General features: G+C 50.5%; 2 protein-coding genes across 6 annotated transcripts in view; one reads left to right on the forward strand and one right to left on the reverse strand.

Moving 5' to 3' along the window:
• The window catches only part of TAF15 (TATA-box binding protein associated factor 15), a 29,418-nt gene extending 29,212 nt beyond the window's left edge, over positions 1 to 206 (reverse strand). The window contains 1 exon segment of the mRNA XM_024757577.1: positions 105 to 206. Within this exon segment, the coding sequence (XP_024613345.1) occupies positions 105 to 111 (7 nt within the window). The 5' untranslated portion in view covers positions 112 to 206.
• A 9,535-nt stretch (positions 207 to 9,741) lies between these two features.
• The window catches only part of MMP28 (matrix metallopeptidase 28), a 24,371-nt gene continuing 7,777 nt past the window's right edge, over positions 9,742 to 26,335 (forward strand). For 4 of the 5 annotated variants that reach the window (XR_003004870.1, XM_024757553.1, XM_024757555.1 and 1 more), the window contains exons 1-4: positions 9,742 to 10,096; positions 18,365 to 18,444; positions 18,665 to 18,852; positions 24,663 to 24,887. Coding sequence is in view for 4 of the 5 variants with exons in the window: in XM_024757553.1 (XP_024613321.1) it covers positions 9,986 to 10,096; positions 18,365 to 18,444; positions 18,665 to 18,852; positions 24,663 to 24,887 (604 nt within the window). In the remaining variant the exon portion in view is untranslated. Of the gene's footprint in view, positions 10,097 to 16,618; positions 16,639 to 18,364; positions 18,445 to 18,664; positions 18,853 to 24,662; positions 24,888 to 26,335 lie in introns of all 5 variants that reach the window. The other variant, XM_024757554.1, reaches the window with a different exon arrangement.

Below are 26,335 nucleotides of genomic sequence, written 5' to 3' on the forward strand. Positions count from 1 at the left end.
GGGCCGGAGACTTTCCCCCGGGGCCCTCCGGTGGGCGGGAAGACGGCCCAACCCCGCCGGGCCCCTTTTCGCCGCTGCCGCTGCTCGCTGAAAGTGTCACCTACCCGACATGACTAACGGCCGCGGCGCAGAGCCCCCACAACCCGCAGAGAACAAGGAATACCAGAAGCAAGCGGCGCTGCGGCCGGAGCCGTACTGAGGGCGGCGCGGCGATCTGGCCCCGAATGCGGGACTTCGGCAGCCAATCAGAGGGCAGCGGGCGGTACCACAACGCCACGGCTCGAGGGGTGGCTCTGTGGTAGACCAGAACCCAGAGGACTTCAGAATCCCCGTTTCCCCCTCCTCGGACGGTACCATTATTGAGAGGGAATTGTGGAGAGGCCGTACCACTGCCGGGATCAGGATGGGGGAGGGGACTGAACCTACCCGGTACGTCCTGATTACAGTCCTATTTTTCACTTCATTGGATCTAATAGAATTCGAGGTTAGGAAGCGAAACAGGAGAGCCTTATAAACGCATATTATATGGTTAGAAAAGGAAATTTCGAATGGTATGTCCTAGTTCGCTCCGCTTGGGCTGCAGAAGGCTTGAGCCACTTGGGGGCGTTGGGAGTTGCTGAGCTCCGGGCCGTAAAGTCGTGCCGAACTGCGGGACCAAGTCGCCTCCCGGTTTGTTGTAACTAACTTGCCGAGTAACAGACTACAAGGTGATACTGGAACAAACGTGTGCCTTAAAACGAAATCACACACAAACCGGACCCTGAGGATGTGTCAGGGTAGGGGGTCGAGCTTTAGTTTTCGGTGCTAGGATAATAGCTAATTCTAACTGTCAGGCACCTTGCATCATCTTGTTTAATTCTCACAACAGACTGATGAAATACTATTCCCACGTTACAGACGAGAAGGCAGAATTCACTTGCCCTGGGTCGCACTACTGGTCAATGGCCAATGTGGAATTGGAATCCTGGTAACCAGGCATCACTGCCTGTGGGTCTAACTATTCTGTTGCCCTGCCTACAGGGGCCTCAAGCTCTCGAGTCTGAGGTGAGGCTATGAAAGCTCAGAGAGAGCACACAAGGACATTTTCCCCAAGGGCGACGTGACATCTGATGAGACAAACCATAGGTGATGTGCAGAAGCTGACCACTTCTTAAGTGGGGAAAAGTGTTTTCGATGACTTGGGACTTCCGCGGTGGTCCAGCGATTAAGACTCCACGCTCCCAATGCAGGGGACCTGGGTTCGATTCCTGGTCAGGAAATTAGATCCTGTATGCCGCAACTAAACACGTGACAAAGAAGATGCTGTGTGTAGGCAACTAAGACCGGGCCCAACCAAATAAACAAATACTTTTTTTAAAAAAGTGATTCAATATGTTTGGAGTTTACCCAGGAGGGGAGTGTGGTAGGAGAAGCCAGAAAATTAGGGGGCAAAGAGCTGAGACCTTGTAAAGTACATTAGAGTTTGTGCTTTATTGAAGGCAGTGGGTAACTCCTGCCAGATGATTTTAAAGAAAGATCAGATTTGCATTTTCGGGTTGCAATATGAAGAATGTATGGAGATAAGAGGTGCCTAAAAGCAGGGAGACCGATTAGGTGACCAATGCAATAATTCTGGTGAGGGATCATAGTAGCCTGGACTTAGGTTGTGGCTGCGGGGATGGAGGTAAGTGAGAAGATCCCTGACATACTTAGGTAGTAGACTGAGCAAGATCTGGTGACCAATTTGGGTGGGAAAAGAAGTGAGAAGTCCAAAAAAAAAAGAAGCGAGAAGTCCTGGGTAAATTCTGAGTTTCACACCTGGACAAGTGGGCAGGTGGTGGTGTCATTCACTGTGACCGGGAAAAGGAGGAGGGGCAGGCTGGGCTGGAGGTGGAGTGGTAAGTTCAGAATTACTGCCTTCAGGTCAGAAAAAGAGGCATGAGGTCATTTCTCTTCATTATACTAGCAGTAAATGAGAGCTCAGCTCTAGAGGTAGAGGGTCACAGAGCTCTCTAGGTAGGTCCAAATAAGCAAGGCTAAAGAAATAGAAATCCTTTCATGACTAAAAACAATTTAGCCATTCAGTGTATATATTGAGGAAGGCAACCCCAGAGGAGGAGTTGGGCAGGAGAGAATTCGGTTATTGCCAGTGGGGGGAGCAGGGAACACGATTTCTAGGTTTTTCTTCCTCTTTTTTTTTTTAGTTTATTTATTCTATTATTTTTGGTGGGGTTGGGTCTTCGTTGCCGCGCGCAGGCTTTCTCTAGTTGCCGCCAGCGGGGGCTACTCTTTGTTGCCGATCGCCGGCTTCTCATTGTGGTGGCTTCTCTTGTTGCAGAGCACAGGCTCTAAGCGCGTGGGCTCAGAAGTTGTGGCACGCGGGCTCTAGGGCTCAGGCTCAGTAGTTGTGGTATGCGGGCTTAGTTGCTCCTCAGCATGTGGGATCTTCCTGGACCAGGGATCGAACCCACGTCCCCTGCATTAGCAGGCAGACTCCCAACCACTGTGCCACCAGGGAAGTCCCTTTTCCTCTTTTTGAATTTTTTCAGAATTAGGCTATTTTAAAAGATGGATATACAAAAAGTGTTGCTCATCATCAACCCCTTAAGTTTGTACCACCGTTCATTCATGCATTCTTCACTCAGCTGCCATCTCCTGAGGTCTACTAGGTGTCAGGCCCTGGAAGACCTAGAAATAGAGAAACAGGAAGCAGGATGGCTCCTGCCCTCCAGGAAGGGCCTTCTCATAACAGGGACAATACAAACCTATGATTCCAATAAACTACTGGACATGCTAGAATTGGAGGGTGCAGAGGGTGGTCTGAAAACACAGAGGAAGAGCACGTAGCCTACATGAAGGGTAGAAGGGTTATTAAGGAAGTCTTCCTGCAGGAGATGCCTCCTAAACCGAGCTTTGAAGAAAGAACAGGAGTTAGCCGGGGGAGTGTATATCGGGAACAGCATGCTCCAGGCAGCAAGGGCTGTATTTGCAGAGACCGGGAGAGAAGAGGATTCTGGGAGTTTTTAGTGATTCAGTCTGGCTGGTCTGTGGAGTTGCAGGGGTGGGGAATGGTGATAAGTGAAAGAAGTAGGCAGAAGCCACATTTTGAAAATCCTTGTGTGCCTTGTGGAGGAGTTTGGATGTTAAATTTAAAACAATAGAGAACTTCTGAGGAATCTAATCAAAGGAGTGACATTTAGTTTTTTATATCCATTATCTCTTTTAATCTGGACAGCCCTGTGAGATAGATATTGCTGTTATCCACATTTTGTAGACTGAACACTGAAGCTTGGGGAGGTGAAATTTTTTACCAAGTTCACACAGCCAACTGGGGACAGAAACAGAGCTCACAACCAGACCTTTGGGCCAAGCCCCATGTTCTTTTTGCAGTGTCTGTGGTCTCCCAAACTTGAAACAGAGAACTCCCAGGTCTGCATTGTTCTGGGGCTTCTTTCCAAGGGTCCTTCTCTACCACAAACTGACTCCAGATTGACTCCTGTGCCCTCCTGCCTTCCAGGCTTTTGCGAGGATGATTATCTGCCACAAACTTTAACCCTCACTCTATGTATTTAGGGAAGACGGCAGGTACTTTTCATACATCAGCTTTAGCAGAATGCATCTGGGAAGGTCTTAGTAGTGGGTCTGTTTGCCCCTGATCCATTCCTCGGGTCCTCACTTGGGGAGCGGACCCCTGCAAGCTGGTTTCAATTTCATCGATTCCCTTAGGCGGTAGCTTCCAGCTAGAATGGCCAGGGAGCATCTCGGTGGGAAATTAGGTGGTAGAAGAAAGGGAGGATCAAGGGTTATTTCTCCTCCCCACCCCCACCCCCCTGCCTGCCACAGGAGGTGTCTCAGGCATCACCTATCTTCTCCAGAGACCCAGTTTCCCTTGGTGACCCTGGCTCTTGGGCTCCAGAACCCTACCCCTCCCTTCATCCCTCCAGCCTATGGTTGGTAGAGTCTTCTTGCCTCCACCCTGTTTGGCTTCCCAACTCTTCCACCACTGGTGTAGGGCCTTGTAGGACACCGCAAGGACTGTGAATTTACTCAGAATGAGAAGGGAAACCAGTAGAGGGAGCCATTGAGCAGACCGCCAATAGGATCTGAGCTATTTTACCAGGATTACTCTGGCTGCTATCTTGAGAACAGATTGTAGGGGGCAGGGAGAGGTTATTACTCCCACCACAGTAGAAACCAGACCCCAGTGATCTTTTGCCTCTTTCAAAATCCTGTGGGGCTCACAATTGGACCACATAATTCAGGGCTTGCCTACCTGCTTAGAGACCAATTTGTTCTGTAGTTGGGTGGCATCGTTCATCTCTGAACCCCCCAGTGCCTCATACAGCACCTGAAACAGTAGGCACTGAAAAAAGGGGGTGGGGGGGGGACTTAAATGAATGAATAAATAAATGATGAAAAAAATGGCATGACTTGTCTAGAAACTCCTCAAGCTCAAAAACCTCATCCGGGACTTCCCTATATCTCCCATGGGGCACAGAGTAAGTGTTTGGTGAGTATTTGTTGAACACTGTAGGCCTGCTCTGTGCCAGGTGCCCTCATCACCCACCCCCACCCCACAGAGGGGTCCCTGGAGCCCCACACCTCCAGCCTTTGTAGAGAGCAAGCCTCCCACAGAGATGAGACGGACACTCCGCTGCGGCAGGGCGGGAGGAGGCTCCTGGTGAGTGACCTGCTGCCCTGTCCTCTGGACAGAGGCAGGCACTTCCTGTTCGGGGTGGAAAGGAACCAGACACTTTCCTGTTAGCAGGTCTTTTAAGCAAAGCCACAGATGCTGAACAGGTCCTGGCCCGGCCTTTCAGACCAGATGCCTGGAGGTTAGACGGCCTTTATGTAGAAGGGAAGTGGGGCACAGGGCCAGATTGGCCAGCCTTTTATTGTGTTCCTGGCAAGTCCCCTGGGTCCTGGTGTGAGTAAAAAACAAACCAGAAGAGGCTGACGCCCTGCAAACTGTGATGAGGGTTAGGGTTGATGGGGCAGCTCTGAGCCAGAAAGCATTGTTTGGGATGAGGTAGGTGTTCATGCAATTGTCCTGGGGCAGGACAGGCTTGTGTAAGTCGTGTGGATATGAGTGCATTTGAGTGTGAAACCCATGTGAAGAATACATGCAAGTCGCTTATGTCTGTGCACACAATCCCCAGCACTTGATAAGACTGAACAGTAATTAATTGTCTAGCTTGCTCCCCATAGCAAATCGGGGTAGTAGAAAAGGCAGGAATTATTATTGTCCCATTTTAGATGGCAGACACAGAGAGGTTAGTTGACTTGTAAGGCTCAACAGAGTGTGAAAAAGGCAAGATTCAAACGCAGGTCTGTGTCGCTCCAAATTTCTTGCTTCTTCCAGTCCCCTAGGAACATGGCAGGTGTGTATGTACAGGGTGGTAGAAAGGGAGGTATACTTGTGAGTGTGACCCAGGCTGATGAGACCACATCCACCTGTTCTGGAGAGAGGAGATCTCTCTTCCAGAGGTGGAGGTGTTTGCTAGAAAGTTAGGGCTTCCAAAATTGAATCACAGCTTAAAATGCACAGAGGTTATGGTCAATAATAATCCAGATTATCACAGCTAAAGTCCTCGCATCTCTGGAGAAAGCCTCCTCGTCAGCTCTCCCAAACTAATCTCACATCCTCATTATTCCTCTGATTATTCTTATCATTGTGGTTTTCAGAGGTTGATCATTCCATTAGTGCTTTTCTCCAGAGCTCAGAACTCCTTCTGATAACATCTGCTTTGTGTTCTGCACATTTCCTGGGGTGAAGGAAGGGGCAGAAACAAAGCTGATTGTTTCTCATATTATGAAGAGAGAAACTGAGGCCCAGAGGGGCCTTGTCCAGGTCCACACATCCTGACTGATTCAAGGGGTCCTGGTCAGGAAGAGGACTCAACGGCCAGCTGTTGCCTTCTGTCAGGCAGGAACGAATGACTGGGCAGCTGCCAACTATTCCCCTGGGCAAGCAACTTGCCGAGCCCCTGGCATGAGCTCCTCAGAAGTTCTGTCCACTCTGGGAGGGCTGGGAGGCACTGTGGATCTAAACCGAGCCCCAGTCCAGGAGGAGGGAGGGAGGGGAAGCAGCTCTCTTTGAAGAGGAGCTATGGAGAGGACTGCCGGCTAGTTGAGTCAGGAACCTGCTAAGCCAAGATGTGGAGGGAGAGAAGGAGAGAGCCAGAGTTTTCTAAAGGAAAACCTAGAGCTATTTTCCTCTTAAACTTTTTTTTAATAAATTTATTTACTTCTTATTTATTTATTTTTGGCTGCCTTGGGTCTTCGTTGCTGCCCGCGGGCTTTCTCTAGTTGCAGAGAACAGGAGCTACTCTTTGTTGCGGGCTTCTTATTGCGGTGTCTTGCTTGTCTTTGCTGCGGAGCACCGGCTCTAGGCCCACGGGCTTCAGTAGTTGTGGCTTGCGGGCTTAGTTGCTCCACGGTATGTGGGATCTTCCCGGGCCAAGGCTCGAACCCGTGTCCCCTGCGTTGGCAGGCGGATTCTTAATCACTGCACCACCAGGGAAGTCCCTCCTCTTAAACATTGGTATCTAGTATTTAGTGATCCAGCAGGTCTGGAGTGGGACTCAGGAATCTGAATTTTTAACAAGTGTCTCCAGGTGATTCAGTGCAGGTGTCCAAGAATCACATTTTTAAAAAATGAAATCTACAATTGACTTTAATGTATGTCCCTAAGTAAGAACTTTTTCTTTTTCTTTTCTTTTCTTTTTTTTGGCTGTGAGTCATGCGGGATCTCAGTTCTCTGACTAGGGATCAAATCCATGCCCCTCAATTTCCTCATCTGTAAAATAAGGATGCTTATAATAGTAGCTTTCTCATAAGGAAACTGCAAAGATACAATAACATGATTTATGTGAAGCACATAGCACATACATGGTGCATGTTAATTCCTCAGCAAGTATTAACCATTATTATTTGTTCCAATTCCTCCTTCCCACCTCCACCCTCACTCCCACCAGAGGAAGATACAAGTCCCTATTGGATTAATATAGGGACTTGTCACCACAGTATTGTTTTGGATGTGGGCAGTCTTTGGACCTTGCTTTGAGGATTCCTGCTCCAAAGCCGTTCTCCTCCCATCACTCTTCTGATACCCTTGCTGTGGATAATGTCTATCCAATAAACTACCCTGCCTTTCTCATCTCTCCTTCCTGCTCAGTCTCCCCGCCAATGGTAAACAGCCCTGCTTCACATCATCCAAAGTGATTTGGCTCGGGATGTGTCCTGGAAAGTAAAAACATACAGCAAGTCAGTTGTGGAGCTGCAAGTATAGGCCCCAGGATTCCTGAAGATCACAGAATTTGGTGCTCTGGGACTTATGAGTAAGCTTCATGGGTGGTCAGGGAACTGAATCCCCCTGCTCCCCTCATTCTAACCATGGATACACACTGTCTTTTTGGGAAATAGACATATCCTGTACAGAGGTATGGTTGAAGCCCAGGGTGGGTGTGTGGGCAAAGAAAGCTCTGTTCTGCATAAACTCTTGCAGGCACTCGCAAGCAGAAATGGAGTGGGGAGAGGTGAGGATGAGATGAAATAATCCAACCAAGGACACAAAGGGAAAGCAGAGGAAGTCAACTTTCGAACACAATAGTGGTGCTAGTTTTCAGGTTCCTTGACCAGGGCTAACCTTGGATGCAGAGAAAGGCAGGGTCAGTTCTCTGGGTGGCTGAGCCTGTCTCCTTCCAGACACTCAGCCCTCCAGAGGACCCCTGCTTCCTGCCTTCCCCTGTCCTCCCAGTGCAGCTGAAATGGAGAAACCCCAGGGATGTGCTGGAGGAAGGGATGGCAAGATTCTCCCTGGAGAACAAATTGGCACACCTGGGTTTGACTCCAACTTGGCCCACGGTGTCCTTACCAACTGGTGCTCCTCAGAGCTTCCTGCCCCAAAGCAGAGCCACATCTGACCTATCAAAATCCATCTATTAGTCAAGGGCACCATGTGCCATGTCATAACTGCAACCTTCTGACACTGTCCCCCACACACATACATGCACTCTCTAGGATTGCCAGATAAAACAGAGGGTGACCAGTTAAACCTGAATTTCAGATAAACGATGAATAATTTTTTAGTATAAGTATGTCCCAAATATTGCATTGACACATACTTATACTTAAAAATCATTTGTTGTTAATCTGATATTCAAGCTACCGTACTAGATTTAGCAACCCTTCTCGATGCTCAGCCCTTCAGCATCTCCCTCCCCCAGGCTCACTGCAGGACTTTGCCTGAATCTGTAGCTGTGGCCATCTGTTCTGTCCTTAGCTGAGAACCTTGGTCACAGTCTGCCGCTAGACTGAAAGCTCTCTGAGGGTAAGACCCAGGCCTTGTCCACCGTCTCCATTCCAGGCAGAGATGCTCCCTATAGATGTGCACAAGGGCACCGGCAGAGAGGGGGCATGAATTTACAAAGAAACCCACCCTCAACTCTGCCCGCAGCGGAGCCCTTGCCGGATTGTGTCTGAGCCCTTGAAGGGCGCCTTTTTCTCATTGATCTGCCCAAACGAGTGCCTGTTTCTAATTGGTTAGCCCAGAATGAGTGTCCCCTTTTCATTGGCTAGTTGTGAGGTGAGCGTGGCCTATTTCCAAACAGTCCGCCCCAGGAACGCCTATTTCTGAGAAGTCCAATCAAAGAGGCGCCTTTTAAAAATTCCTCTGTCCAAGTAGCGCCTTTCTCTAACAACACAAAAACATCTTGTGCACTTAAGGCCCTAAGACTTCGGATAAGAACACTGCGTTACATCTGCTTAGCGCTTTACAGATTCCAGATTACCTTTACACACATTAACTCATCTAAACCCCACATCGATCCCCACAGGTGGGTATCATTGTGCCATTTGCCTTTTACAGGTTAGCAAACTGAGCCTGGAAGAGAGACAGCAAGCCGTCTGCAGTCACTAAGGCGGATAATGAAAACAGTTTACTTTTGCTCAGTACGAGTTTGACTAAGCTTTTCACGTAAATCACCTGTCCACCCTTACTAGGATTGTGTGGGATATATAAAGCCAGGCACTTTACACTCATTTTCTCAATCTTCATGCAACTCTGGAAACTAAATATTATTCACTATCATTTCATTGATGAGAAAATTGACGCTCGAAGTAAATTCTTTGCCAAAGGTCACACAGCTGCAGTCTACCTTTTACTGATATAAAATGCGGACTGCATGATGCCAGGTACGGTGCTCAGTTATTTACAGGCATTCTCTCATTAAATATTGCCTATTATCACTTGATGTCGGTATTCTATTATCCCCATTCACTGCTGAGAAAAATAGGTTCAGAGAGGGTGAGTGACTTGCCCAAGACCACACAGCCAGCAGGTGGCTGAGACAGGATTCACACGGCTAGCAAAGAAGCAGATCAGGAGCTCAAATTCAATTCTTCTGACTCCAGCCCAGGGCTCCTTCTCTCACGCCTCAGGGCCTCGGTCCCTGCCAGCCCGGCTGAAACCATCAATGACCCTCGGGTAGGCCAGAATCCCTCTTCATCGAAGCCTTAGCTAGCCACAACCGCCAGGAGAAGACGTTTCCTCCCCTGTCCTCCCCACAGAGATCCGGATCGACTGGAGGTGGCGGACTAGAGGACGGGTTCGCAAGACGACTGGCGCGGGGCGAGGCCACACAGCCTGCGGAAGAGGCTCTAGCACCGCCGCTTGTTCCAGGAGCCGAGGCGTGTGGGTGGGGCCGGAGTGCCGGGGTCCCGCCTCCTCCTCTCTCTTTCCCCTCCCTCCCTCGCCTCTAGGTCCCTGGGCCGGCGGACCCGCGGGCAGGCACTACCGAGCTGGACGACCTCGACCCGGCTCCCGGCGAAGCGCCGCGGAGGAGCTGCCCGGCGCGGAGCCCGGGTACGGGCGAGCCCCTGCAACCTTCCCCTCGGCGCTGGGCCGGCGCAGAGCTGGAGCATCCGCGGGGGCCCGGGCACGGAGGACCGACAGCCGGCTGCCCCGCGCCCGTGCCCCGCGCCCAGCTGCAGGGGCGGCGGCGACATGTACGCGCGTGTCGGCCTCCTGCTGCGCGCCCTGCCGCTGCTGCTGTGGGGCGGCCTGGACGCCCAGCTCTCCCAGCGCGTAGGCCAGGAGCTGCGCAGGGAGGCGGAGGTACGCGGTGTGTGGGGGGCGGAGAGGGTCCGAGTGCTGGAGACCCGCCCGAACTTTTGCAGTCAGGCCACCCAGCCGCCCCATCTGAGCTGACCATCGGCGTGACCCTCCCTTGTCCTCCTCACCCTTCGCACTTGCACACAAAGAGCCTGGGGCAGCATTCTCTCCCCTCCCACGCCATCACCCTACCCCACCCCCGAACCCCAAGCCAGGGCTGGAACCACACGGGCAGGCGGATCTGCACTGATTTCCCAGGACAAGGGGAAGGGGCAGCGAAAAGATACGGTAGACATGCAAGAACTGAGGGAGAGGGAACCCCTACACCCCAGTTTAGCGGGGAGCCACTGTCCCTCAACGCCTAGTCTGGGAGACTTAGCAGTTCATTCATCACACGCCCTCCCCAAGTGTCGGACGCTGCGGAGACTCCCAGATTGCTGGCGAGAGCGTACTGCTGTCTGGCCCTGGCCGGGGACACGGGGAATAGCTCTGGCTTCCTGGGCCGGTGCTGCCCCTGACCAGCTGGGGCTAGTGAGCGCCCAAGCTCAGAACTTTCTGAATCTGTAAAATGGGTGAGAGTAGCACACACTCTCTCTCTCCCCCTTTTTTTTTTGGCTGTGCTGTGCGGCTTGTGGGGTTTTAGTTCCCCGACCAGGGTTTGAAGCCATGCCCCCTTGCAGTGAGAGCGCAAAGCCCTAACCACTGGACCGCCAGGGAATTCCCAAGAGTAGCATACTCTTAAGAGTTGCTTCTAAGGAGCTTTAAACAGTGCTTCAGGACTGAACTGGAGAAAAGGGGGTGGGGAAGTGGAGGTGAACTTTAAAGATTTCCCATTTCATTTTCCTCCTTTGGACTCAACTGCTTGGTGTGGGTTGCACAAGGGGAAGTTTTGTGAGGTGGGGTTAGAGGTGAACTTGGGACGTCTACTTTCTAGATACAGGTGATTGTAATAATACACCAGTTCTTCCCCAGAGGAACATCACTGTCTGTGTTCTTACCTCTTCTCTGGATTAGAAACTGGGGTCACCACTATTTTAAGGAGAAGGGAGGCAAATAAGTTTTAAATGACTGAGCCCAGCACTTTGCCCTGAGACTCTTACAGAGCATCATTCCTGCTGTAAAACTGCCAGTTGTGAGCTTCTCAGTATCCCCACTCCCCTCCCCTAGAAGAGAGAGACGTGCTGAATTTAAGAACCCTGCAAAATGAGGAGGACCGCCTCTGAACCACTCTTCCTTCCACCAGCCCTTTCCCATTACTGCTCTGGAGTATTTGGAAATGACCCTGCTTCCACAAGGGGGTCCTCTCTCCAACTCCTTCACTCCCTCCCATCCAAGCACTAGTCTCTTGCTCTGTGCCCTCTGCTTTTGCACATTCGGGAATCACTTTGTTTCTCTGAGTTTAGAGTCTTACAACGTCAAGTGCAGAGTCCTCCTGGCCCCAGGAGAAGGCTTCTGTGTACCAAGCCAAGTCTTGTTAAGAGTTCCATCCCACCTCCCCCCAGGTCCGGGTTCCCAGGCAATCCTTGGCTAGAGAACAGAGACCCTATTTCTGCCGCCCATGCCTGCGGTGGCCCCAGATGGAGAGAATTTCATCTTGGGGTGTGCTTGGGAAATGTAATATCTAGCCAATTAAGTCTCTTTCCATCTATTTAACATAACTGGGGGAAGGGGATTTTTTTACCTCTGAGAGCAGGAACTATTTTAAAAGCATAAAGAACTCTGGAAATGTGTAATGGGGGTGTGTCCCTATATGCATATATATATGCAAATTGTGTGTCTGTGTCGATATGTCTATATGTGTTTCTGTATATGGTCAGTTGCATGGGCTTCAGTGTCAGGCAGACCTGTGTGCAAACCATCAGTAAATTATTTAACCTCTCTGAGCCTCAGTTTTCTTCTCTGTGTTATGGGGGTTAGTAACGCCTGTTTCACAAGATTTGGGTGTGGTTTCATGAGATAACGTATGTGAAATACATTCTAGGTTCAGCACGGTACCTAGTATGTAGAAAGCAGTCTATCAAAGGAAGTTGCTCTCAATGTTGTTCTTGTTATTTTAGAAAACAGAGCTTCAAATTAAAGTCCTGGCTTGGTGACTAGCTCTCCTAGAACAATAATACAGTACAAAGTATGTAAGACAACAATTTTCAGCATTTGACAACAGGACTATAATTCTTAAGAGATGGTGTTGCAGTTACTATGGCTACATTAAAATTACTTCAAAATTCAGTGAAGTAAAAGAACCACGTATTATGTCCATAGATATTGTGGGTTAGAATTTCAAACAGGGCACATCAAGGCAGCTTGTCTCTGCTCTGCACTGTCTGGGGATGGAACCATCTGAAGGCTGTTTACTCGCCTCTCTGGCAGTTGACACTGGCTGTCAGCTGGGGGCCTCAGTTCTTCTCCATGTGGGCCTATCCACATGGTCTCTGCGTGTGGGCTAGTTTGGCCTGCCTCCAAACATGGTGGTTGGGTCTCCAAGCTGAGAGCTGAGAGAGAGAGAGAGAGAGAGAGAGAGAAGAGAGTGAGAGTTGCAGAAGTTGTATCTCTTTGTGACTTAGACTAGGAAGTTGCATAACCTCACTTCTGCTGTACTTCACTGTCTGGAGTCACAAACTCCAGGTCAAGGGGTGGGAACACAGACCCCACAGTTGGTGGGAGGAGTGCTGACGTCACATCGTAAGGAGAGCATGAGGATGAGAGATGTTGTGATCATTTAGGGAAATACAACCATCCACAGAAAGGAACCTGCACAAAGTGAGCCCCCTGATCACCCTAGCTCTTTGCTGCGGTTCATTTCCCTGACCGCAGTGCAGGGAGCCAGACCCCAAACAAAGCACAGCAGTCCTGCTGAGCTCATAGACAAAGGTCAAAGTTCAGGAGATGGAAAGAAAGAAATAGTGAAACAGCTGTGGGATCTTAAGCTTGTCTTTTCCCTTTTCCAGTCAGCAGATTCCTCTTCTGTAAAATAAGGGAGTTAAATTTCTTAAATGATTTTTAAGATTCTCTCCGGCACTAACATTCTTTAACTTTGGTATGTTTGTACGCCTTTGCCTCTGTGTGTATGTGTGTACACATTTCATCTACCTATGTCCGTGTCTATCTATCTGGATGTCTCTGTGTGTATTCCTGTGCCCTGCATGCATGGCTCTATGTGTCCCCTGTGTGCGCACAAAGAAATAAAATCTAGGGCTTTCCAGAGTGGGCTTTGCCTTGCAGGGGACTGACTGCTTACAAAGCTGCATTGTGAACAGGTTCATTGTTTGCCCACTTAGGAAAACTAGAGCTGCTCACAACATTAGTGAGCAGGAACAGTCTCCGCTGCTGAGTTGCAAGATTGAGAGTTAATGAATGACATCATCACCCTGGCCCCCCTCCCATTCCCAGCCAGGCCCTATCCTGTTCTTGGGCAACACAGACCGTCCCGAGAGATCTATCTACCATGCATTGCTTGGACTTTCTTTAGCACAACCCGGCGACGTGTCCAGGACCTGCCTTCCACTCAGTAGTCATGCATATCTGCACGGCTATTCTCAGTGTGCCAGTGCAACAGGAAACTGGGTAGTTTGTTTCTCCAGGGAGACACTGGAGCTTCTGTGGAGTATCCACCACCAGGTGCAGTGTCTGTTTCTCATACCACAGATCCATTCCTTTTATTTTGTGTGAGTCAGAAACCCAGAAGCCCGGGCATGGAAGCCTTTCCCAAGAGCTCAGCTCAGTGATTCATAGGGTGCAGACGAGGCTCTGAAGTGTCCCAGAGGACCACAAGTTGATGGAAAAGCAATTGCCAAGCCAGTCTGAAAACCAAGACATCTATTAATAGTAAAAGCTGGATGGTGGAAGCAGGGACATAGAAGGGAGAGATTGTTGGACAACTCCTCCTAAACACAGTCTTGGTTAGGGCATTATTTTGTGCCTTAAACTTCGCCCCACACCCAGTAAGGACCATGGGTCCATACAGTCTGGTTATTTGGCATTAGAAAAAAATACAAGATGGGATCTGGATGGAGACTAGCCAGCTAATGTTTTCCGACTTCCCTAAGGATGGAAAATGAAAGAAGGCATGGGGATTACAGTAAGAGGTATCTAAGTTATACCTAGACAGAACTTTGTGAATATGGGACCAAGGACAAGGGAAAGGAGGAGAAGAGGAAGGGAGTCAGACAGAAGGGAAGGGGAGGTCTTTGCCCAAAATAAAGGAAAGGGGCAGAGCTTGTCCCACTGCCCTGAGAACTTCAGTAGGTTTCAGAAGTCAGAGAGCAAAAGCAACACTTTCTGGAAGCAGATGTTTGTCTTTGTGAAGAACATACTTGGGTGCTATTGAATACCTGTGGCTTGTCAGAGGGCCCCTGTGGATTGTCATGGGAGATGTGATCCTAGTCTCTTTGGAGTCCCCTGCCTGAGCAGGTTCTTCCCTCTGCTCCACCCCTGGGCCTGCTCGTGGAGGAGACAGAAGGGATCCAGCTAGAAACACCCCCAGTTTTACCTTTTTTATATTTGAGGGCCATCTCCCAGTGGTGAGAGCAGCTTGGACCCTGCTCCTTCGGTTTTAAAGCCTCTGAGTCACTTGCTTATTAGGTGTCAGAGGATTTAGATTCAAGTATGAAACACTATACTCCCTTGAGATTTACCTTCCTCATCTTTAAAATGGGAATAACAACACGTGTCCTGCCTATGTTCTTGCAAGGTAATTGTGAAGCTCAAAGAAGGTGAGATACCCCGAAAAGCTTTACAACAGGCAAGAGCTCACTGAGCTCCTGACTACCAGAAAACATTTTTATTTATGGGACATGGCAAGGCAGAACATCAGCTGCCATCCCCTGCGTCTTGACTTGGCTAATAATGCCACAGGTGTATCAGATGATAAACACAATCACACAGAGTCACTATAGAAAGATTAGAATCATAATGAAACGTAATATGAGAAGTAATAGATCATAGGTGAAGCAACACGGTTTCTGCATGAGCTTGCAATTTTTTCATTCTTGGTTTCATTTTTTGCTGCTGCAATTCTTTGATATGGAGGATGTCACAGCCACTCTGTGGACAGGAGACTGGAAGCTGACCCCTCCTAGACTAATCTACCAAAGGTTCCCTTCCAGCAATGAGGCTCTGCGACTATGGAAAAATAACGTTTTTAATGGAGCAACTATCATAAAGCTTTCCCAAAGCTGCTTCTTGCTGGATTGTCACGACACTCCTGTGAGAAACATAAAGCAATATTCCTACCCCCATTTTATATTTTGGGGCACAGCTTTATATATATATAAAATTATATATATATATAATTATAGCTTTGCCATAGTTCACATAGCTAATCAGTTGCAGAAACAAGGCTACAATAAGAGAAGGAGCTGGAGTAGATCTTAGCTCTAATCCAACCCCACCATTTTATAAAAGAGGAAACTGAGGCCCAGAGAGGCACAGGACTTGCTTAAGGACACACAGTTCACAGCAGCACCAAGAATAAAACTCAAGACACTCAGTCCAGTGCTCTTGCCCTGCCGGGTTAGTGACTCAGAGCTCCGGGATTCATTTTGCTACACCTCATTGCTAGTCTAGCCCTGCTCAGTAATGGCCAGAATTTCCCCTTCCTTCAGGCACTGAATGGGCTGGGCTCTACACACACTCCCAGGACAAGTCAGGACGGATGAAGGACTAGAGCCCCTGGAATTCTGATGCCTCTCAGCTTTCTGGGTCTGGGGAGAACCGTCTTCATTTTCCCCAAACACCACAGCCACCCCCAGGGCTTTGCAGAGGCGACTCCCCAGGGAAGTGGCCCTAGCCCTGACCAAGTGGGTAAGGCAGGTTGGCGCAAGCTTTCAGACCTGAGCAAGGTGAATCACTGCAGGGGGCACAGCCCTCCAGCTTCCTCTCCATGCAGCTCCAGCCCTGGGCTCCATGGGAGAGAGGATGGGTGGAGGACAGGGCAGAGAGAAAACCTGATGTTTGAACTGTGAGGCAAAGAGGAGCAGCCTGGGCACGGCTTCCATGAAGGGGGACAGCGGTGATCCCAGGTGGAGCTCGGAGAGCCCCCGAGAGAGCACAGGACACCCTCCCGATCCTGCGTCATCCCCTGGGATCCCTTTGCCACAGTCACCACACTGCCCCACACCCCTGCTCTTTCTCCCAGGCATACGGGCATTTCTCTAACCTTCACAGGGGAAAACAGGCACAGCAAATGGGCAAGCAGAAGAGGGTTAGGGAGGCCTGCAGGAGCAGAGGGCATCTCAACCCTGCCTCCTCGTCACCCCGGGATGTGGGTCTCCCTCCACTCAACAGAACTTTAGGACACTCGGTATTAAGGGCCCCCTTCCTGTAATTAAAAATGTTTTAAGATATGTGCATAGTAAACATAGAATAAGTATAAGGGAGTTCTTAAGTTCTGATAACCCCCATTATAGCACTTTGTTGCTTTTATGGAAATATTAAGTGTCAAATTCTTAACATTTCTTTTACTCATTCTTTTGGTGTCTCTTGGCTGGTGTCCTGGATACTTGCTTACCCTGCCTTCTGGGAATTCAGCTCTGCCTTGAAACCCACAGGTCAGCCCAGGACTTCCCCTCTGATGGACCCCTGAAAAAAGCCTCCACCCCCATCCTGCCCTCCACCCACCTTGCCTGCCAAAGTCCCAGGCACGGCAGCCCAGCCAGGAAACAGGAGACGCCGCTAGCCAGTTTCCCCCGTCCTCCCCCTCTGTCCAAGGCTTCCAAGTTCCTGAACCGGAGCCAAGTCCCTGATAAGGGCTGGGTGGGTTTGGGGGGAGAGGCACAGGGAGGGCCAGCCTGTTAGCCTGTGACCCAGTCTCTCCCAAGTCACTCACTCAGCAAAACTGCTTCTAAGGAAACAATTCGCTGACTTCCCTTAGAAAGCCACTCTGTCCATCGTCACCAAGGGAGAGGAAGGAGGCATGGAAGAGAACCAGGCACCTGGCTGGGGTGAGGCAAGTCTGAGATATGGAACCAGGCACCTAGAGAACCAGGCACCTAGAATAACAGAGGTGTAACTGCCTTGTTCAAAGCACTTCCCGTCTTATAGATGGGGTGCATTCCAAAAGTCTCTTGTTAATTTCCCCACTAAGGTAAATCAACCTGATCAACTGTTTATTGAGCATTTACTATATACCAGACAACTATGCTAGATGTACATTGCTATATTTAATCCTTCTGAGAATCCTGTGGGGTTATTTCTGTTCTCACATTGTGAGTGAAGAAATGGAGGCTCAGAGAGGTTAAGTAGTTTGTCTCTGGCCACCCAGCAGGGTCATGGTTGGGAACAGATTCTTGATTCCAAGACCTGTGGCTATTCTATGATGCCACACTATGTTGAGCAGTAAAGAGTCTTCCAGATTAAGTCCCTAGAACTCCTTTAATCCAGTTTGCACCCCCAAATGGTGTACCTATGCAAAGGGAAAGAAGAAAACAATAGTGCTGAAATACTAATAAGTTAGCACAGGAAAACAATAAAATGGACTTGGAAAGAGTTTGTCTAGAATAAGGGTTCCTTATGGAAAGTGGCTTTATTGAGAAGAGGATGTGGAGGTCTCTGGAGACAGATAATAACGAAATCCACAAAAAGGAGGTGGGATACTTGCAAAGGTTTAGAGGCTTGCCGGTCCTGGCTCTTAGTGTCTGGTTTCATTCCCAACTTGTGCCTTTTCCTTGACGCAGCAGCTATGATTGGAGTTGATCTGAGTTAAGAAATACAGCAAAGAAGAGAACAAGGAAGACAGAAAATCATTTCTGGATAAGTAACACAGCAAGGAGGGGTAAAAATGAAGAGTCGATGTGTGTCTCTATAAGAATTCAGCAGGGCTTCCCTGGTGGCGCAGTGGTTGAGAGTCCGCCTGCCAATGCAGGGGACACGGGTTCGTGCCCCGGCCCAGGAAGATCCCACGTGCCGCGGAGCGGCTGGGCCCGTGAGCCATGGATGATTTTTTTAATCCACTGGTGGGGCTTTATGAATGAGAAGTGCAAGCAGGGAGCTGAGTGCATCATTCCCCTGAAGGGCAGGACTGCTGATAGGGATGGGCAATGAGTCACACACTTCTTTCCACTGGCTTCCAAGAACTATATCCAGCTGATCTGTTGTTGGCCTGGAACTGAGTCCAGGTTCTGACTTTAATGCCAGGACTCTTTCTGCTATAGCTCATAGACCTTGTTGGGAAAAGGGATGAGCCTGGGCGTGATGTATGTGACATGGGCCCTCGGAGACCCAGGGAGGGGAAAGGGTGCCACACCGTGGGAAAGCTGACCTTTCTCTCTCCCCCAGGCATTCCTGGAGAAGTACGGGTATCTCAGTGAACCCGCCCCCAGTAGTCCCGCCTCCACGCGATTCAGCAATGCCATCAGGTAAGACAGGGAGGTGGAGGACTTGGTGGTGCTGGAGTGCAAAGCTCCGGTCACCTCCTCCCTCCTCTTAGAAGGCTGGTCTCCCACGTGTGCCCAGGGGGTCACACTCGATTGCTCCCTCCCTTGCCCCCAGCATCCTGCTGTCTCCAGGGAAGCTCCCCGCATTCATCCCCACCAGCCAGCCTCGCACTGTGGTCTTTATCTCAATTCCTCCTAACAGGGAGTTCCAGTGGGTGTCCCAGCTGCCCATGAGCGGGATGCTGGATGCCGCCACGCTGCGCCAGATGACGCAGCCCCGCTGTGGGGTGGCAGATACCGACAGCCAGGTGGCCTGGACCAAGAGAGTCAGTGCCCTATTTACTGGACGTCGGGCCAAAATGAGGCGAAAGAAACGCTTTGCCAGGCAAGGTGAGCACTGTTAATATCTAGCTGGGCTGGGATTCCCCAGTGTCCTGAAGCCCCATGGCCAGAAAAATACGTCTCATCCTTGGACTGGGCTCTGTGAATAACCTCGCTCCCCTAGGGTGGGTGAATAGGACCTCTCAACCCAAGGACCATCTTCGTGAACACAGATATTTAAGTCAGAATTATGCCTAAATTGATGAATTTTCTTTTTTTTTTAATTTTTCTTTATTTTTTCATTTAAAAAAATTTATTTCTTTAGTTTTTGGCTGCGTTGGGTCTTCGTTGCTGCGCATGGGCTTTCTCTAGTTGTAGCAAGCAGGAGCTCTCTTTGTTGTGGTGTACGGGCTTCTCATTCTGGTGGCTTCTCTTGTTGCGGAGCACGGGCTCTAGGCCTGCGGGCTTCAGTAGTTACAGCACGGGGGCTCAGTAGTTGTGTCTCGTGGGCTCTAAAGCGTAGGCTCAGTAGTTGTGGTGCACGGGCTTAGTTGTGCCATGACATGTGAGATCTTCCCGGACCAGGGCTCAAACCCATATCCCCTGCACTGGCAGGCGGACTCCTAACCACTGCACCCCAGGGAAGTCCCTAAATTGATAAATTTTCATTGTGCAAGTATTTTCCAGAGCAAACCCCAACAAGCCCACTTAATGCCTTGATCAATTTGCTATGTAGGGCAGTTAAACCATTGCCAACATTTTCCTTTATATTTGACTGAAGTCATTTTCATCAGAATTGATGTTTTTTCAAAAGCATTATTCAACAAAGATGTGATTCATCGATCAGTTTTATTTTGACCACAGCACATTTTTTAACCGCGTTATGGAAATACAATTCACACACCATAAAATTTACTCAAAGCGTACAGCTCAGTGATTCTTAGTATATTCACAGCATTGTGTGACCATCAGCACAATCTAATTCCAGAACGTTTTCATCACCTCAAGAAGAAACCCCATGCCCCAAATGAAACAGTCACTCCCACTCTCCCTCTTCCCAGCCCCAGGCAACCACTAATCAATCTCCTCTCTGACTCTGCAGATTTGCTTACTCTAGACATTTTCACAGGACAGTTTCTGCCATTGTGATTTTCCTTGTGTAGTTTTGGGTTTTTCCTTCCCTTCCCCTCCTCCGCTTCCTCCTTCTTTGTCCAAATCCAATCTTCCAGGATCAGATGTTACAGATCTACGATTTATGAAGGAGATTTGATTCTTCTGTCAGTTCTTCATCAATAACAAGTTTAACTGTGTGTGATTTTTTTAAATTAATTTATTTTATTTTTATTTATTTTTGGCTGCATTGGGTCTTTGTTGCTGCACGCAGGCTTTCTCTAGTTGCGGCCAGCAGGGGCTACTCTTCGTTGCGGTGCACGGGCTTCTCATTACAGTGGCTTCTCTTGCTGCGGAGCGCGGGCTCTAGGCACGTGGGCTTCAGCAGTTGCAGCACGTGGGCTCAGTAGTTGTGGCTCACGGGCTCTAGAGCGCAGGTTCAGTAGTTGTGGCCCATGGGCTTAGTTGCTCCGCGGCATGTGGGATCTTCCCAGACCAGGGATCAAACCTGTGTCCCCTGCATTGGCAGGTGGATTCTTAACCACTGCACCACCAGGGAAGCCCTAACTGTGTGTAATTTTAACATCTTGTTTGTACTAAGTCTAGTTTTCTCTGCTCAGTTTTCACGGTTTTCAAGATTCCTAACAAGATGGGGTTGCTCAGTCAGGTTCTCATCTCATTCATTTTACTGTGAGCGCTTAGGGCCATTGCCTCTTTTAATTTGCATTAACTACTCTGACAATACCCATTATGAACAGAACAAGTGGCACACTGTTTTTATTTCTTAGCTAATTCGTAAGGAAATTGTGACCTGTTCCCCTCAGCTGTTGGAGGATGTCTGTTTCCAGGTACTTGCCAATCCAGTTCCACTGTGTCTACACATCCAGCCACTCTGGGTCCCCAGTACTGTCTGACCGCATTCTGGTAAAACAAGGAGGAGCGATGGGGTCCAGACTCTGGGCTCAAGATGTCCTTGGTGTCAACATGTTCTGCATCCCCCAGTGTTTCTGGATGGCAGAGGGGAAGGACAAGGTAGAATGGAGGATCGGTGTGAACTGGAGCAGCGTCCCTGGATCCAGAGCTCTGAGTTTAGCTGTGTGACCTGGGCCATGTCACTTTGCTCTGTTTCCTCATCGGAAACAGCTTGTTCAGGTTGCAAAGGAGAGGCGCTGATTACTAAGGGGAAGGGCTTGTTGTGAGAATATGGTGGAAAATGGGGCAGCCCCGGATAGTCTCAATAGCGACACTTCCAGCCTAGAGTCGGTGTCCCAGAGAATTGAGACAATGCTTCCTGGGCTCTCAGGACATGACCTGAGCATGAGGGATGCTTCCTCCAGGCAGCATCTCTTCTTCTCATGCCCTAAGGGAGGAACTGATGGAGTCCGTTTGTCACTATCCAATTTAGAGCATCCCTTTTGGACAGAAATTCATGCTAAGGCACCTCCCTCTCCATCTCATTATCTGACACTGACCCCTGGTCCAGACAGCAGTGGCCAGACTAGACAGAGAATTTCTCTCTTATTCACAGCATGAACCACAGCAGCTTGAATTCTTTACCTCCTGGGTGGGAAGACATTCCCTAGAAAAGAGCTGTGAGCATGGCAGGCACCAAGCACTTCCTATGCCTTAGGAAAGAAAATGTAATAATAACAGTTAATACACACTGAGCCTTTATGATCATGCCAAGCATGGTTCTGAATGGATCAACTCACTTAATCCAATAACAACCCAATGAGATGGGTACCATTATTATCCTCATTTACAGATGGGGAAAATGAGGGACAGACAGCTTGAGCAACTTTCCCAGGGCCACATGGCCAGAGTGTGGCCAAGCCTTCTTTTCACTGGGAGGACTGTGTGATTGCCGGATGTGAAAAAACCCCGAAGGTGGGTAGGGGCTTAAAACGTGATGTGGATTTCTAGGCCAGTGACTTTCCATTATGTGGGTAAATGCTATGCCGATGAAATTGGGTTCCAGGTTTGCCAGATAAAATACAGGATGCCCAGTTAAATTTGAATTTCAGATGAACAACTTAACTGTTCTGTTTTCACACACTTATACTACAAAAAGTATTTGTTGTTTATCTGAAACTCACATTGGACTAGGCGTTCTATGTTTTCATTTGCTAAAGCTGGCAGCCTCATTCCAAGTACCAGCTCCAGACTCTGTGCCTGCAGGGCTGATCTTCAATGTCCCTGCTCCCTCACACAGCTGGTGGAGGTGGGGAGCCCCAGGGCGGGGAGGGGGGTTATATCTGGATGGAAAACGAAGGAGCAGGGATATTTATTGAGCACCCACCACGTGCCAGGCAGCTTTGTGCTGTCTTTTCATTTGCTATTTCACTTTTACCAGGAGGTGAGTCTTACCAACCCCACTTTGCAAGTAAGGAAACTGAGGCTTGGAGAGAGTCTATAATTTGATACGCGAGGTTGTAAGCAAAGGGGCTGGGATTTCAACCCACGTTCTCTCCACAGTATCAGTTGCCTGTTGGGAGTCAGGATTCCAGGGTCCCCCCCACCACCCCAGGCAAGGAGTCTAGCTCTCTGCCCTTCCCCATCTCCTTTTCCTTCCCTCTTCCCTTTTGAATTTTGGAGCAAGGGTGTGGTGGGTGCAGTGCCAGGTGCTGCTGTGGCCTGAGGGTTGCCATGGAAACCAGCCCTGCCTGGTCGGGAGTTTGGGATGGGGGCCTGAAGTGGCCAGCCTGCTCCAAGGACACAGACCTACAAGAAGACAGGGACGAGGGCTCAGGCTGCTGGCCAGGCGGTTCCTTTCTCACCAGCAGCCCCACCAAGGACCCCCCCATCCAGCTCTACCCTCAAAGAAAATTAGTCTCTCAATACCAGTCCTATCTGTCCTCCCTAGCCTCCCCACTTCTTGCCCATGGAGTGAGGGGCCTCCCTAGCTGCAAAGAGGCAGAAGGAGCTGCCTTACACTTTTCTAGAAGCTTGAAGGTTTTGGGGGGTGGGTGGGGGAGAATCTGAGAATTGGTCACCCATAGCAGGGTGTGAAAGAGCCCAGCGCCAGCCTGCCCTGTGCCTGGTGAAACTTACGATTCAATGAGAAGTGTTATTGGTACCTCCGGAACCCTCAGGCTGCGTCTCTGGCCTTCCTCCAGGCTTTCCTCCTCTGCCTTCCTTAGAATCCTTCCCTTTTCCCTCCCTGAGGGTTGGTCACTGGCTGGGAGGGGTTGGGTGGCTGCCAGGCCCAAAGGGGTGAGAGAAGGGACACGCCCAACCCCACTTCCTGGAGGATGGAGGGGGAGGGAAAGTGTGCTCAGCTCTTCTGCCAGCTGGAGAATTCAGGAGAATTTCATCTTGCGCAGAGCCCCTGCTTTGACCCAGAGGAGGGATGTTTAGGCAAATTTATAAGCCTTGAGTCTTAGCAAACGGGCCTGCTTATCTGTGTGGTACAGTGGCCGGCGCACTGGATTTGGTGTCAGGGCCTGGGCTCAGGGCCTAGCCCCGCCACTCACTCGTTCTGAGGCCCTTCCTCCTGGCCTCAATTTCAGCAAACTAGAGCAGAGAGATGGATAAGGAGATGGCCAAACGTCCGTGATGTCGCTCCTCCTGCCTGGTTCAGGCAAGGGTACCCCCAGGACAAAAAGGCAGGAGATCTGAACCTTCACCTGCCCCCCAAGGGGAGAGGGGACCCTGTCCTCTGGCCTGGCCTCCTAGCACAGCCGGGCCTGCCCTGCCCACTCATCATCCATGCTGCAGGGACTCTGGTCCATTTGGGAAACTGAGACCCAAAGGCAGCATGATTCTCGGCTGCTCACGGGAGTCCTGCCTCCAGAGCTGTAAGTCTTCCACAGTTTCAGCCCCTGAGCTTGCAGGGCTCAGAAATAGCCCACAAAGGGCTTCCCTGGTGGCGCAGTGGTTGAGAGTCCGCCTGGCGATGCAGGGGACGCGGGTTCGTGCCCTGTTCCGGGAAGATCCCACATGAAAAAGAAATAGCCCACGAAAAACTCTGGGATCTGGACCTTCTGAGCACCCTGGTCCTGGGTGCAAGGCGAGCTGCAGAGGGACACGGTTGACCTGGGGCTCGGGCAAGAGGCCAGAGTCTCAGGCCACAGGGAGGAACTGCAGTTTGAGGCAAAGGAATAGGAACTCTTAACTAAGTGGAGATGGAAAAATCTCTCTCGGTCAGTGACAAACACACCCTTTGTTCTTATTTGTTTTCACCTCAGAGCTCTGCAGAGTCCCTGAGGAAGTGAGGGGGAGGGCCAGGGGTCAGAGAAGGACCTCGAATAAATGGGCCTTGTGGTCTCTGGTCAGCAGCAGGCCCAGGGCACGGGAAAGGGAGCTGGCAGGAGGATGTGAGGGGTGGAGAGGAGGAAGGGGGAGAGGGCAGTCATGGCTGTGGCCCCCGTGGCTCCACCCCGACACGGTAGACAGGGGCTGGGATTCGCTGCCAGCCAGAGACGCATCAGGGTTTTCAAGCTCAGCCCAGATTGTAGGGAAGATGGCCCCAGACCCGAGACTCCTTCAGGTTGGGGACTCCTCCTGGGTAGAGGCTGCTCATCCCCTGTCATACTGAGATCTCCCCAGGTCGAGCCACTGGAGCAGGGACCGTGCAGGACAAGCGTAGTCTTGTCAGTCTGAGAGCAGTGTCTCCACAGCCAAACAGGGGGCTTCCCATTTGGGCTGTGGTTCCTCCATCACATCAGGGACTTCCTGGAGGAGGACCTATCTCCCCATCAAAAGGGTCCGCAGGGAGCAGCCCCAGGCTCTGCAGCAGGTGTGACTGATGTGGCCTCTCTGGGTGGCAGGCAACAAATGGTACAAGCGGCATCTCTCCTACCGCCTGGTGAACTGGCCCCAGCACCTGCCTGAGCCGGCAGTTCGGGGGGCCGTGCGCGCCGCCTTCCAGCTGTGGAGCAACGTCTCGGCGCTGGAGTTCTGGGAGGCCCCGGCCACAGGCCCCGCTGACATCCGCCTCACCTTCTTCCAAGGGGACCACAACGACGGGCTGAGCAACGCCTTCGATGGCCCAGGTGCTGACACAGAGCCTCTCTCCCACACAGCAGGAGGGAAACCCAACTAGGAGAGGCAGTCTGGGGAGGGCAGTAGAGACTTCACTCCCTCTTTGGCCTTGGCCAAGCTGCAGCCCCCTCTGAAGAACCTTCAGTCTTCCCATCTGTAGAATGGGAACAGTGGTCCCTGCCCTATTAGGTGCCTCATGGCTGAAGGGATGGTCACATGAGGTTCTCCATGGAAAGTGCTTTGCAAACTCTAAAGAGTATTATGTCTTTTGGGAGAACCTTCTGGGGTCCTGTCACCCATCCCCTGCCTCTAGTCAGGCCTGTGCCTCTCTTGTTCTCCAGGAGTGAATGTTCTCCAGACCAAGGCTCTAAAAACATCCAGAGGCCACCACAACCCCACTCCCGCCCTCCCACCACCCACTGCACAGTCACTGCCACAGGGCAAGAGGCCTTCTACCCTCTCCCTGCCACCTGCTTCACACACCCACAGCCCAGACGGTCTGCCCCCGACCTAAAGGCTTACGGCTGCAATGTAAACCGCTCTCCTCCCCTTCTGCCCAACACTAGCCTTCACAACCTGAATGCAGGCCATCTGTGCATCTCCTCCCCATTAGTGAGGCGAGGAGACCTGATCAGACCCCTTCAGGGTGGGGACTTAAGCCCTTGTGTCGCCTGGGTACTTGGGCCCAACCTCCCCCGCACTCTCCTGCTTTCCATCAAGCCCACTCAGAGCAAAGCCCACTTCCAAGCCCTGCTGCTGAGACCCAGGGTAGGACTGGGGGAGATTTAGGCTCTTCAGGAATCCACATGTAGTACACACACGTGCTTGCATGTAACTCACTTCACCCACGATATCTCCATGAGACATTGATATCCATACCCAGGTCCCCAGGTGGAGTCTGGTCACTAAGATGGCACTGGACTGGGAGTCAGCTCTCTGATTTGAGAGAGGTGTTTTGTCTTGAGTTCATGTCTTCTCCCTTCGAAACCTGCCCATCTGTCTCCCAGGATTATTGTGAGGGTTAAGCAGAAAGGGCTTACATGGCTCGAAACAGCTTGGGGCATGTTCAAAATTAGAAGCATGTATTCCTCCTACAAATGGCCGGCTCTCCACGCCCCAGGAGGCTCCCTTTAAAGGCAGCCTCCCAACCTTTGTCAGTCCCCTCTGGCCTGGGCTCCAAGAAGGCAACGCCAGAAGGACCTTCAGTGGGCTTCTAGGCCAGCATCATTGCAGTGCTGTCTGCCGACTCCTGCGGAAAGTGAATTGTGAGGGGGTAGGACCCTAGAAACTGCAGAATTGCATCTGGGGCCCACTACCAGCTTGAGAATCACTGATCCAGCCCATCTCCCTCTGCTCACTCCTTTTACAAGCAGGGAAGCAGGGAAGTAGAGACCCACACAGGACCCTGGCAGAGGGAAGGCAAGAGTGAAAGAACGCAAGAATATAGACTTTTTTTTTT

Source organism: Neophocaena asiaeorientalis, unplaced genomic scaffold (genome assembly GCF_003031525.2).
Source record: "Neophocaena asiaeorientalis asiaeorientalis breed wild unplaced genomic scaffold, Neophocaena_asiaeorientalis_V1.1 scaffold327, whole genome shotgun sequence".
Lineage (NCBI taxonomy): Eukaryota > Metazoa > Chordata > Mammalia > Artiodactyla > Phocoenidae > Neophocaena > Neophocaena asiaeorientalis.